Source organism: Mus caroli, unplaced genomic scaffold (assembly GCF_978045245.1).
Source record: "Mus caroli unplaced genomic scaffold, Mus_caroli_1 scaffold_13, whole genome shotgun sequence".
Lineage (NCBI taxonomy): Eukaryota > Metazoa > Chordata > Mammalia > Rodentia > Muridae > Mus > Mus caroli.
Genome location: NW_028227268.1, coordinates 77187751 through 77200698, shown reverse-complemented (window position 1 = coordinate 77200698; position 12948 = coordinate 77187751). Strand labels below are relative to the sequence as shown.

The 12948-nt window shown below is 47.0% G+C and overlaps 1 protein-coding gene across 3 annotated transcripts in view; it reads left to right on the top strand.

Annotated features, from left to right (window-relative positions):
• The window catches only part of Adam19 (ADAM metallopeptidase domain 19), a 90987-nt gene that overhangs the window by 38164 nt on the left and 39875 nt on the right, over positions 1–12948 (top strand). For all 3 annotated transcript variants that reach the window (XM_021177258.3, XM_085830089.1, XM_085830088.1), the window contains one exon: positions 5594–5670. In XM_021177258.3, coding sequence (XP_021032917.1) covers positions 5594–5670 — 77 coding nt within the window. The remainder of the gene's footprint in view (positions 1–5593; positions 5671–12948) is intronic.

Sequence of the window (12948 nt, the reverse complement as noted above, 5' to 3'; positions counted from 1 at the left end):
TTTTTATGTAGGGTTTGCAGTTTTAATCACTGTGCATACAAATTTATATTAGCATAATATATAATATTAACAAAATGATATAACGACAAAATTATATTATACCTTTTGATGCAGTTGAGGTTTGTTGTTGTTTGTTTGTTTTGTTTTTTCAAGACATTGTTGCCCTGTGGATCTCTGGCTGTCCTGGAACTCATTATGTATCTGGGGCTGGCCTTGAACTCAGAGATCTGCCTGCTTCTGCTTCCCAAGTTCTGGAATTAAAGGCGTGAGCCACCACTGCCCGGCTCCATCAGGCTTTGTAAAAATAAGCTGTTGTCTTAATACTGGACCTTAACCCTTGAGAGTTGTTTTTAGTAGGAGAGTTTTGCACATTGTCCAAGAGTCATCCACTTTGAAAATAGTTTTACATCTTCATTTATTCCACCCTATCCTATGAGTGGACCTTTAAGATAGTAAATCCTACCTGTTGCATGATTAGTTGGCTCTTCCCTTGGAGATTTCTGTTAGAATGCACAGGCTTAGAGCAGAGGAGCCCTGGACCAGACCGAGGCTTTGGAGGCTGGGCTCTTGAGAGGCGTAGGAAGGAGAAGGACATAGGCAGCTACATTGTGACTTGGCTCCTGGTGTGTGACACAGAGAACAGGAAAGGCTCCTCTGCTCAGGATTCCACTCACAGTAACTGGAACTAGATCTCTGTGCAACCCATTCTTCACATACCTCTGCCTGCGTGTGAATATTTAACAAGATAGCCATCGTCAGTTACTAACAGGCTAGCTTGTTTATCAGGCATCCCGGAACGGGGAAAAGGATGGGTCACTTAAGTTTGGAGTCAACTAAGAAAATGGTTCTCAACTTGTGGGTTACGACTCTTTTGGCAAGCCCCTATCTCCAAAAAGATTTACATTATAATTTATAACCGTAGCAAAATGGCGTTCATGAGGTAGCAATGTAAATTTTATAGTTGGGTCACTCCAGCCTGAGGCACTGCATTAAAGGGTCGCAGCATCAGGAAAGTTGAGAGCCACAGCAGAGTATATGGGTACCTCTTTTGGGTTCTGGATCAGAAGGTCAATGGAACTTCTTCCCAAGGCTTTCCTGGGTGGGAACAAAGTTGGAAGTGTGGCCAGTGACAGCAGCAGACAGATTGGACTGGATCAGGGAAACTGTCCAGCTGTGACCCACATCTCCACAAAGCTTCTTGCCCCACTCTTTTCCCTTCTTAGAAAACCCATAGCCCGTAGCCATTACAATTTCACCCACCCTCCTCCGAGCTCAGCCCCTCCTACTTCCATACCCACAACTCAAGAATGGGTCTCAGGGCACAAGTTAACTATGAGCTCATGCTTCCTGCTGTGAAAGCCCCCTGGGCTGACCCCCTCAGCCTGACAAGCTGCCGAATGCAATGACTTCATGGCTGATCCTGACTGGTTCTTTGTGCTCTAAGCTGCGCACCAAGCAGAAACGCATTAAGGGTCTTTCAGAGCAGAACTCTGGAAGAGGATGTCCCCTGGTCCCACAAATCCCCCTCCTTCCTGAAGGCCTCACTGGCTGAAGCACATCCTTACTGAACCCTGGGCCAAGATCATTGTTTTCTTCCATCCACCACTGTTGGATTCTTGCAAAGTCCCCACCCAGGCCCAGGGGGCTCCCAGTCAGCCTTCTCTTTGGAAACTATGAAATCAAGGAGAAACAGGAATGGAGTCACTCATAGCTGTTGGCCTAAATGCAGAGGATGGGACTCTGCCTCCAAACTAGGCAGGCATTCTGGGAATCTTATCAAGACTCACTAGCTAGACCTGTAGGTTACAGCCCTAATCTAGGTCAGGTTACTGGGGGAACAGGTTTGGAAATGTGTTCCAACAGCAAGACTTGCAAGGGTTGGGATCTGAAGCCAGGGCTGCGGTCTTGGCTCTCACTAGCTGGATGACCTTAATCAACCCTTTGGACCATACTGAGTTCTTTTTTTAAAATCTCAAAAATTAGATGAGCTGATCACTGACTCAGCGCTGTGGAAGGTTAAGAGGAGTCGCTGATTTTTATGGGGATTCATAACTATGATTTCTAACTCCATAATTTACAGATGAGGGGACTGAGGAGGGAGCTTGTCCCACTGGGTGCTAGAGGGTAGAAAAGCTTTGGGAAGAGTCAGTCAGGTGCCAATTCAGCCTTGGTTGGGGATGGTAGAGGATGGGGTGCAAGGCCAAATTGCTGGGATTCACATCTCTGCTTAACTGAGTCAGTCTCTCAAGCTCTTTATATCCGATCTCAGTCCAGAAGCTGAGGTCTTTTAAAGTAGCCTTTAGTTTTCTCCTTTAAAATTGTGGGAGTAATATCTACCTCATGAAGCCATGCTCAGAATTAAAGTAAAAATTAGCAACTGTCGTCAAAGAGTAAAGACCCGAGTGACAAGTACCCTGGTCACATGTGCTAGTGCCCTTTGTAAATTAAGGAGCATGTGACAGTTGTAGTATATACCACTGCAGAGAGCATTGGGGGTGGGGGGTGGGGGTGCACTCTGTGGCGGCCATCAGTCAGAGAGCCAGAGAGGTCTAAGTCTTCTCCATTGCTACTTCTGGATCTAACTTCTCCGTACCTGTGAAGGAACTGGCATTTTGAAACAGTGTTTGACCTATAGTTCTGAATGCTTGCTTGACTCAGTCATTCCACTGACGACAAACCCTTGAAGGCCTGGACCCCTGTCCCGGGGAAAACTCGTCTTTCTCACTGTCAGCACGCTGTGCACTGTGTCTGTAATCTCCCTCCTGAGTTCTAAAGACCACACTCAGAACTTGGTTGTTGATCTGCTTCTAGTTCACCTGGTCTGGGGACAGATGGAGAAGTCACATGGCAGGCTGGCCTTTGAAAAACAGTGGGACCCTTGGCTAGAAGTTGGTCCATACATATGTTGCCTGCTTTCCTAGATTTTCGGGGTAGCAGTGGACCCTTTGGCTAGAAGCCAGGCTGTGTGTATGTCGCCTGCCTTCCTAGGAGCCGAGGGATGACCTCCTACCACAGTCGGGTTTCCTTTGTGCTCACAAAGCAAAGTCATGAATCTAACTTTGATACCAAGAGGAGACTGCTGCTGTCTCCCCTCCTGGCTGTGTGTCAGTGTGAATGGGTAGATGACAGGTGCTGCTTGGCCAATGGGCCACTCGTAGATGAAAGGGTACCTGTGATTCAGAGAAGGAACCCAGGTTGAGTGTGGGTCTGGCTTGTGCTTCCTGGCATGGCTGCATGGCTCAGATAAATAGGATGGAGAACAGAAACAGTAAAGGCTGTGGATCTGGGTCAGCCCTTTAGGTGGGCTATGGTGTCCTCGGAGGCCATGTTTTATGCCTAGTGAAAGAATTTAATGAAAACATAGCCACTAGTGCTGGCTGTCTATCTCTCCTAGTGAAAGAAAACATAGCCACTAGTGTTGGCTGTCTATCTCTCTGGGATAAGGAGCAGTCTAGCTAGCTCTTTTGTGTACAGGTCTCTCATGGGCCCTGTGAGGTTGGAGGTTAAAGAGGTGGAAGGGCAGAGAAGTCATGTACACTGCCTGCATATGTGGGAGCCTGGACTTAAGGCTGGCTTGGCTGGGCCAAAAGGCTTCAGTTTAATTACCAGGTTGTATCCAGGACTAGAGATGGGAGAGAAGTGGATGCCTTCTCTCTCTGCCCCCCCCCCTCCGCCCCCATGGGTTTGCCTTCTGGATCCTCCCCCCAAGGAGACAGCACAAGTCTGGAGATGAGATCCTTAGATTGTCATGCAGGGAAAACTTGAGCATTTGTGATCGCTGCTTAGCCTCAGGGTGCTGAGGAAGTCCTTTAAAGAAACTGATTTTACTTTGGTTTTTTGTTTTTGTTTTTTGTTCTTGCTTGTTTTTCGAGACAGGTTTCTCTGTGTAGTCCTGGCTGTCCTGGAACTCACTCTGTAGACCAGGCTGACTTCGAACTCATAGAGATCCTCCTGCCTCTGCCTCCTGAGTGCTGGGATTAAAGGCGTATACCTCCATGCCCAGCTTTTCTCCCAGTTTTACCCTCTCTGTGTTCTGACCTCCTTGGGAAGAATGTTTTCTCCTCCATCTGAAGAGAGCCACGGTTGACTTAGCACCCAGCACTCTCAGAAGCACTGTGCGTGATTCCTAATTGCCATGATTAGCCTAGTGATCAAACTTCTCTGGGACCACAAAACTATTTGTAGCTGTGTGCCTTTGACTTCCGCATCCATTGCTTTTCGTTACTGAGATAAAACAGCATGACTAGAAGCAACTTTACAGAAGGAAGAGTTTATTTGGGTTTAAGATTCCAGAACAGTAGTCCATAATGGTAGGAGAGTCACTGCAGCAGGTGGCCAGAGCAGCAGGCTGAGAGAACGCATCTTCTGGTTCCAGTCATGAAGCATTGCGAGCAAACTAGAGAGGTGGCTGAGGCTACGAAGTCTCCAATCCTGTCCTCTAGTGATCTACTTCCTCTATCAAGGCTGTACTGCCTACCTGAGTCACATCACTGAGGACTACCAAGTGTTCAAACAACTGAGCTTGGGTTGGGGCCAAGCTCAGTTCAAACCACCACAGTTTCCTAATTATTAATGACTAGCTTTCACAAGGGACTGGAGCTATGGGTGCATTTTCTCATTGCGTCTCTGAAGCCTTGCCCAGCGCCTGCTTATGGTAGTGCTTGGTTGGCAGCGTTTATAAAGATGGAGGGATCTGGCTGGGTTTGGGGGGAACCACTCGGACTAGAGAATGCACCAGGCTTCATGGAGCTAGGGACCCAGGAAGGAGGGTGCAGGTGTGGAGGGATTCGGGCAAGGAAAGGCATCTTGAACTGAGTTTTTATCTTTTATCTTTTTATCCTAACAAAGCACTGTGAACTTTGAGGTTAAGACAGGAGAAATAGATTCTCTCTCCATTTTGGAGGCTAAAAGTCCAAACCAAGTTGTTGAAAGGACCACACACACTCTGTAAGCTCTCCAGGGGAGAGTCCTCCCTTTTCTAATTCCTCAGTGCTCTTTGGCTGTGTTACATCATTCTAGGTTTTGCCTCTGTCTTCAGGTGACTTCTCCCCTTACATCCTTTGTGTCCTTTCATCCAGGAAACATATGGGCCATTATGACCTGCTAATCCACATGGCCATATCTTAATTTAATTACATGATCAAAACTTTATTTACAAATGAAATCATATTCTAGCCTCTGGGTAGACATAAGAGTTTTAGGTGGACACTGTTCAGCCCATCACTGGGCGTTCATTACAGAGGTGCCATCATTGAGAGAATGGCTCTCTCGGAAGACTATTCCTGAGGCTGACATGGCAGATTTGAAAACCCTGGGTTCTCCAACCTAGCAGGAAGATCTTTGGCAAATCTTCTTGTCCCTGTGAGCTCAACATTTTTTTGTCTGCTCAGTAGAGGTGGTGATGTCTGCCCTGTTCTAGGTCTTGGGTTTCTATAAGAACCAAAAAAGTGGAAACTTGGAAGCCTTTGGCAGGTAAGAGCTGTGAGGTCAGGGGTTGGAAAGGATCAAATCCATCTCCTGTCAATCAATGAGACATTAACATTGCCGAGTTTATCAGTGCCATTTGACCAAGTGCTTCCTTTCTGTTTGCCAGGATCACTGCTTCTACCACGGGACTGTGAGGGACGTGGATGAGTCCAGTGTCACGCTCAGCACCTGCCAGGGAATTAGGTAAGAGGCCCTGAAGCTGCTGGGGACAGCTGGTGCCCTCTCCTATACGATAAGCAGGACCTTGCAAACAAGAGGCCACGCTTGTGAGATACCAGGGAAGTCTCCGATAATCTACACGTATACCTTTCCTGTCAAATTCATTGTATTAAGGTAGAAATTGTTGCTGGGTGGTGCTGGCTCACACTTTTAATCCCAGACCTCAGGAAGCAGAAGCAGGCTGATCTCTGAGTTCAAGACTAGCCTAGCTTGGTCTACAGAGTGAGTTCTAGGACAGTCTAGGCTACACACAAAGAGAAATCTTGAAAACAAACAAAGGTAGGAGTTCTATTATTTAGGAATAAGGCCAACAAATCAAGAGACAATTATGACACTAAGGTTAGTGTCAATGAAGAGCTACAAGTCACAGTAAAAAGAGGTGTGCAAATCATGAGGGACATAGTAGGAAAGCACAGAGTGTGAAGAGACAGGAAGTTGGGTCCATGTGGGTTAGCACAGGGAAGGAGTGAATGAGTTTGAAGAGCAGGCTGAGGAGTAGCTGGTATGAATAGCTTCAGTAGTCTGGGACACAGGGCCCACTAAGTTGTCTGGTAACCATCACTATGGGTAATGAATAGTGGTCCAGGAGGGTGAGAATCCAAGACGGGGTCCAGATGGCTGGACCCTGGGCTATTTGTTGGCTTGTACTAAAAGGCATAGTAGCTAGTAAAATGTTTGCCATCTCTAAGGGTTGGGTAACCATGGGGATGCAGTTCCTCCAGGGCCATTGAGCTCCTAGAAATGAAAGCAGTGAGAGACAGCAAACAGGTGACATGCCATTTGACCCCAGGCTGAGTTGCAGCATTCTTCACTCTGTGGTTGAAGGGACATTCAGGTTGTCTAGCAGAAATTGGGGAGAGAGAAAATAATGGAGAGAAAGACAAGGATAACTTTCAAGACAAAATCAACCGGAAAGTTCCAACCAGATGATGTTTGGAAAAAGGCTGGCCCTTCTGTCTCTACACCAAACCAGCTGGGTTTGAGCCAGGAGCACCACGAGCCTGATGGGAGGTGGAGGAAGGCATCAGATCCCTCAGAAGTAGAGTTATGCTGGTTGTGGGCCACCATGTGGATGCTGGGAACCAAACCTGGGTCCTCTGCGAAAGCAAAGTGTTCCTAACTACCAAGCCTTCTCTCCAGCCCCCTGCTGCTTCTTTCCACGCTTATTTGAAATATCTGGGCTCTTATTTACACAAATTGCCTGAGTTTTGAGCACCTCCACTGCACAGCTCCTGAACTCAAGGTGGCGACTGACTCTAGGAATAGCAACAGCGAAAGTCCATTTGCGATAGCCAATACCACCAACAATATGCTGGGGGCAAGAGTCTCACCTCTGCTAATGTTAAGTTACACGTTCAATGTTCTCAAAGGCAGGGCTGGGAATGCAGGTCCACTGTTGTCTCTCAGGAGCTGGTAGGAAGGGCTTTTTTCCCCTTTATTAGTGGCTGTTTCTCTCATTCATCTTGGGTGCTTGCTGTATGCCCGTGCCCTACTTTGGTGTAGGATAAGCAAGCATCGTCAAGTTTGGAGCCTTCTGTATCCTCATCTTTTTAAAAAAGATTTTTTTTTAATGTATATGAGTACACTGTAGCTGTGCTGTACTGATGGTTGTGAGCCTTCATGTGGTTGCTGGGAATTTGAATTTAGTATGTCTCCTCGCTGTGACCCTGCTCACTCCGCTCCGGCTTAAAGATTTATTTTATTATTATATCTAAGTACACTCTGTTGCTGTCTTGAGACACACCAGAAGAGGGTGTGTCAGATCTCATTACGGATGGTTGTGAGCCACCATGTGGTTGCTGGGATTTGAACTCATGACCTTCAGAAGAGCAGTCAGTGCTTACCCACTGAGCCATCTCTCCAGCCCCCTGTATTCTCATCTTAACCAGCCTGCCAATGACAGATATGGTAGAGACCATAACGAACTAATGAAACCCAAACCATGAGTTCTGCAGTTCTTTACCAGCATACAAGATTTGTTCCCTCTACAGCTTAGCTAGCTTACCCCATCCCACCTTCACCCCCATCCCCCAAATATAACTGAGGGCCCTTCTGACTGCAGGTCTCATGTCTGTTTATGTGTTGGTTCCCATCCCTGAAAGGTTGCGTGGCCAGTGGCCTGAGGGAATTAGGCAGGAAATCGGTTTGGGCTGGGAGGTGATTAACAGTGGCCTCATATCCTTCACTCAAGTGGCCTCCTCCAGCCAAGCCAACTGGCTTCTCAGTGGTGTTTATAGGCTCAGCCAGGGCCACCTGTGGCCAGCAAGTAAACAATGACTGTCCCAGGAAGGAGGAAAGGGAGCAAGCAGGTGTGACCTTCTCCGCCCGCCCCTTCCTTTCCCCCCTCTGGGTCTGGAGCACTGAGAACTTACTTGGCTTGGCCTCTTGTAAATCATTCCAGCAGTCAGGCTGATGGGGAAGCTCACCGAGCTGCCCATGTGTTTCTGGTTTTCATGTTGCTTCCATCTGCCGAGGTCTACATATTTTTCTTTCCCGGCCCTCTCTTCCCTCCACATGCTAAGGAACGGAGGTTGTAATCAGGCTGACTTGAGAGCTGGAGACTTGAATGCACCATGGCTGCATTGGGTCCCCAGAGCAGAAGCAGGAATGACAGTGGTGCTCAAACCCAAATAGTTTCCCAAGGCCCCCGAATCCTCATATTTCCATAGAAGGTCTCCATGGTAACCGTTCATCTCTCCTGGTACTATGCTCCTGTGCTTGGAGAAAATGGATAAAATGTATGCTAGGCTGGCTCTACTGGCTGAACATGAAAGAGTCAGGAGAGCCTCTAGACCAGTGGTTCTCAGTCTTTCTAACGCTGCCACCTTTCAATACAGTTCCTCCTGTTGCTACTTCATAACTGTAATGTTGCTACTGTTATGAGTCCTAATGTAAATATCTGTGTTTTCCTATGGTCCTAGGTGATTCCTGTGAAAGGGTCATTTTACATGCTCCCCTGACCCCCAAGGAGTTCCTACCCACAGGTTGAGAACCGTTGCTGTAGCCATTGTGAGGGTCTCTTCTCTCCAGAGTACTCTATAGGTCAGTTTATCATTAAAGAAACAATACCCAGTAAAATAAATTTAAATGTTTATAAACATTTAAGGGCATGATGAGAGATACTTTCTCACCCTTCTTTCCCAGATCTTACCCTGTTTCTGGATGCAGCCATAAACTACCATTTCTTATGTCCCCCATACTCCTGGCAAAAAGAACCTTGATACATAATCTAATGTTTTATAACTTTGGGCCCTAACCACTTTGGGGATTGGGTTAATCAGTGACTGTGGATCTTAACAAAGACACAGCAAACCACAGCCAAATGCTTCACATCAACAACTCAAACAGGAAAGATCGACTTTGGCTCAGGGTTTCAGAGGACCCTAAGCCTCACTGCTGGCTCTGTCGATCTGGAATCCATGCTAAGGCAGAACATTCATGGTAGCAGAGACAGCAGTCCTAAGAACTACCCCCCCCCCCCACCACCAGATGTTCTTGCTCCAGGCAGGCCTCCTGAAGTCTCCAGAGCCTCTTCCAAATAGCATCACTAGCTAGGCTTCACCTTCACTGCAGTTGTCAGGTGCTCACACACTCCAGCCTTCCCCATGCTAAAAATCCATCCCATAAATGTGACCACGACATTGCTTGCACAGAAACTTCTTCATAACTAGCCAACAGTCTAAATGTAAGGTCTGATGATCATTTATGGAAAAGTTAGCCAGTAAAAGTTAGTGCTGTGGTGTCTTTGACTAAACCTGTCTGTGTGTCCCCATCCATTGTTGGCGAGGTGTTTGGTTGGTTTTACTACTTAATGCTTATTGAAAATTGGCATTGGGCAACTCATACAGTTTCAGAAATTAAACATCCAAACACAGGAGTGTAACCTGGAAATAAGCTTCCATGCAAACCCATTTCTCATCTGGGTAATGGTTGGAATATACCTGATTGGGATGTATTGTCTATTATGTACAAGAGAGACCATCCTGCACATCTAGGTCGGTTTTGTGATGTGTTTCCAACTTAGAACTTAGTCTTAGGTACACATGTATCTGTCAGATTACTTTAATGGGTCCTTAAACTCTTATGTACTGTCTGGTGAACTGAATTATAGTCCTTCAGTGACATACAATCCATATCCCTTACAGATCCACTAGAGGGACCAGATTCTGTCACTGCAGTTCTCTCTTCCAAGATCTGGAGTTCTCACAGCAATTCTGCCTTGACAGGCAGGCTGGCTGGCTGGCTCCGGACTCCGATCCTGCACTCCAGAGAGAGAATCTGAGATTGGGTACTGGAGAGTATATCCAAATGTTCACACCATGAACTGGAATGGCTTTAGAACTGCCATTCTAGGGCCCTGAGTTTGTGTCAGACTCTACACTTCCTGGGGGTATGACTCCCGGACTTCTGCTTTCCATACTTACTTTTGCCTTTGGCTCCATCTTGGCCACACTGGCTTCCCCGTGGGCCTCACTGTATAGACTGCCAAGTGCTTGGGGGGACTTTGTGGATAATGGGATTGGTGAGATGCTCATTCCAGAATCAATGGCTCTGGAAACCAGCAACCAAGAAGCTGCTGCAGGCCTTATGTTAACTCACTCTGTGACTCTTGAGCAAGCTCCCCACCCACGAAACCTTAAGTAGACTGGATCATAAAAAGGATCCTTTAGCTTGGGAAACCCTGAACTACAAGAAGGAGCAGAGTAGGAAAAAGGAACCAAGGCGGGAGGTGGGAGATGTTCCTCCCAAAGCCATGTCTTCCTTCTGTCAGTGGAATAAGCCCTTGGATGGCAGGACCTTTACGCTGTGACAAGTTTAGATTCTAGAGGCAGACCATTCCTGGTTTAAAAGCTAACAACTGGGGCCAGGGAGGTAACTCAGTTGGTAAAGTACTTGCCACACAGGCACAAAGATCTGAGTTCAGTCCCCAGGATGTACCAGGGTAAGATGTTGCACGCTTTTAATCACACTGTTGGTGAGACAGAAACAAGAGGATCTTTGGAGCTTGCAGGCCAGCCAGCCTGGCTTAATTAGTGAGCATCAAGCCATTGGGAGGCTTAGTCTTAAAAATCAAGATGAACAACAACAGAGAAACAACAACTAAGGTCGTCCTCTGGCATCCACATGCTCCCCACACGCACACTAACCTGCCTTCTAACACAGTTCTTTTAAAAAGACTTATTATTGTGTGTGTGTGTATGTATGTGTGTGTATGATGTATGTGTGTGTGTGTGTATGTGTACATACATGTAAATGATTGGGGGGGGGAGGCATGTGTGCTATAAGGTGCATGTTGAAGTCAGAGGATAACTATGAAGTCTATTCTCTCCTTCTATTTAGCATGGGTTCTAGGGATTGAACCCAGGATTGTGTATCTGAAGCCTTTGCCTACTAAGCCATTTCACTGGCCCCAGATGGTGCTGATACATTCCTGAAATCTCAGTTTTCTGCCCTGTAAGATGGGAGCAATGATACTGAAGTCATCAGGGCTCACATTAGAGGGTTAGCTTCACCTCTTTGACAGCACAATGTTTGGTTGGATCACCGAATCCCTGGGGACTAGAACAGATGGGAGGTGCTCTGTGTAGATGTACTGAATGGCTCCCCAACAAAATGGTTTGTACCCCATTTATACAGTATGCTTCCATGGCTGCTGGCATTCTTGGAGAATCTTCCCTGGTTGTGAGTGAGCACTGCGTAATTACTTTAGAGCAGTGGTCCTCAACATTCCTAATGCTGCAGCTCTGTAATTCTGTCCCTCATGTTGTGCCCCCCAACCATAAAGTAATTTTGTTACAGTTATGAATTGTAATGTAAATATCTAATATGCAACCCTAAGGGGGTCAAACCCATAGGTTGAGAACCACCACTTTAGACTGTCCTGTGATAGGGCTGTATCAGGAGACAGCAGAGCCAGGATTCTAATCCAGGATGTCTCCTTACTGAGCCTGTGTTCTCTGCCTGTGCTCTGTCCCAGCAGGAACTCAGCATCATGGTGCCTTTCTTCCCTCTGTGCTGCCTTGGAAGTTTCCTATGACCCGTTAGTGTAGGTACAGTTTGGGGAAGTGCTGGGGAGGAGGAACCCAGGGCTGCTACTTCTTAGGATCTCTCCTAATGTGGAGGAGGTGGATGCATAACTGTGTGTCCCAGGGGCGGCTTCCTTGGGAGTGGCACCTCTCTCAAGTCTTGAAGGATGTATTTGACTGAGTCCTTCAGTCATTTATGGGTTAAGCATGAATGAACCTTTTGTTTCCTGACTGGCTGGCCTGCCTGGGTTCCTCTATATGATCTTATCTGTGATTTATTTTTCTCATTCTCTTAATGATGAGGAATAGGTTTGGAGAGTAGCATCCTGGCTCTTTGCCTCCTAGGTCCTCTGTCCCCACCTCTAATCTCTGCCTCTGCCAGAGCTAACATTTAGCAAATTGGATCAGTGGAGGCCCTTAGGATAAATGATGGATCAGGGGAAGACATAAGGTGACTTGAGGGTGGTAGCAAGAGAGAGCCCCCAGAGCTGCATTCTTAGAAACTTGCCATCAATAATGCTGGGGTCCACTGTAATGTGCTTGCTTGTGCCAACTCTTTTCAGTCTCCAAGTAATCCCAAAGGAGGATCAGTGGTCTTTAGGCCTGGGGTGAGTCCCCAAAGGCTATAGTGAGGGGAGAAAGGAGAGAGGTCGCTGAATCCTGTTGCTGGAAGGGATAACCTCAGTGGTTATCCCGAGCTTGGGTCATTCAGACTGCCTACTTGAGATGATTGCTCAATCATGTGCCATAGAGACAGTCAGGAGCATGGGCTCCTGAAGTTCCTGGGTGTGGCATGGCAGAGCATTTCCCATAGGACTTAGTGTGTAAGGGTCCATGATTTGCCGAAGACTGATAACCCAGACTCATGTTAGACTCAAATAGTATGTAAACACAAAGAGTGTTTTATTCTACAGAAGTCCAGCGTGCTGGGGTCTCCCATTACCAGAATAGAGAGATACCCAAGTGAGCTTGCAGACCTGATTTAAAGCACATTATGGAATTTTATGTTAATTTGTTGGGTCCATCTCTATAGACATTCCATTATCAGGGTGTGGGAGCTGGAAACTTGCTGGGGGAGGTCTGGAAACTGCTGCTGACCCATTGTCCTCGCCTCAGGCCAGTGGTAGGGCAGCTTCTGAGGCCAAGACTTGCCTGGAATTTTCTGTTCTTGGAAATGGAGATTAAGCTTAGTCTTCTTAATTGAGAAGGCTAGGCT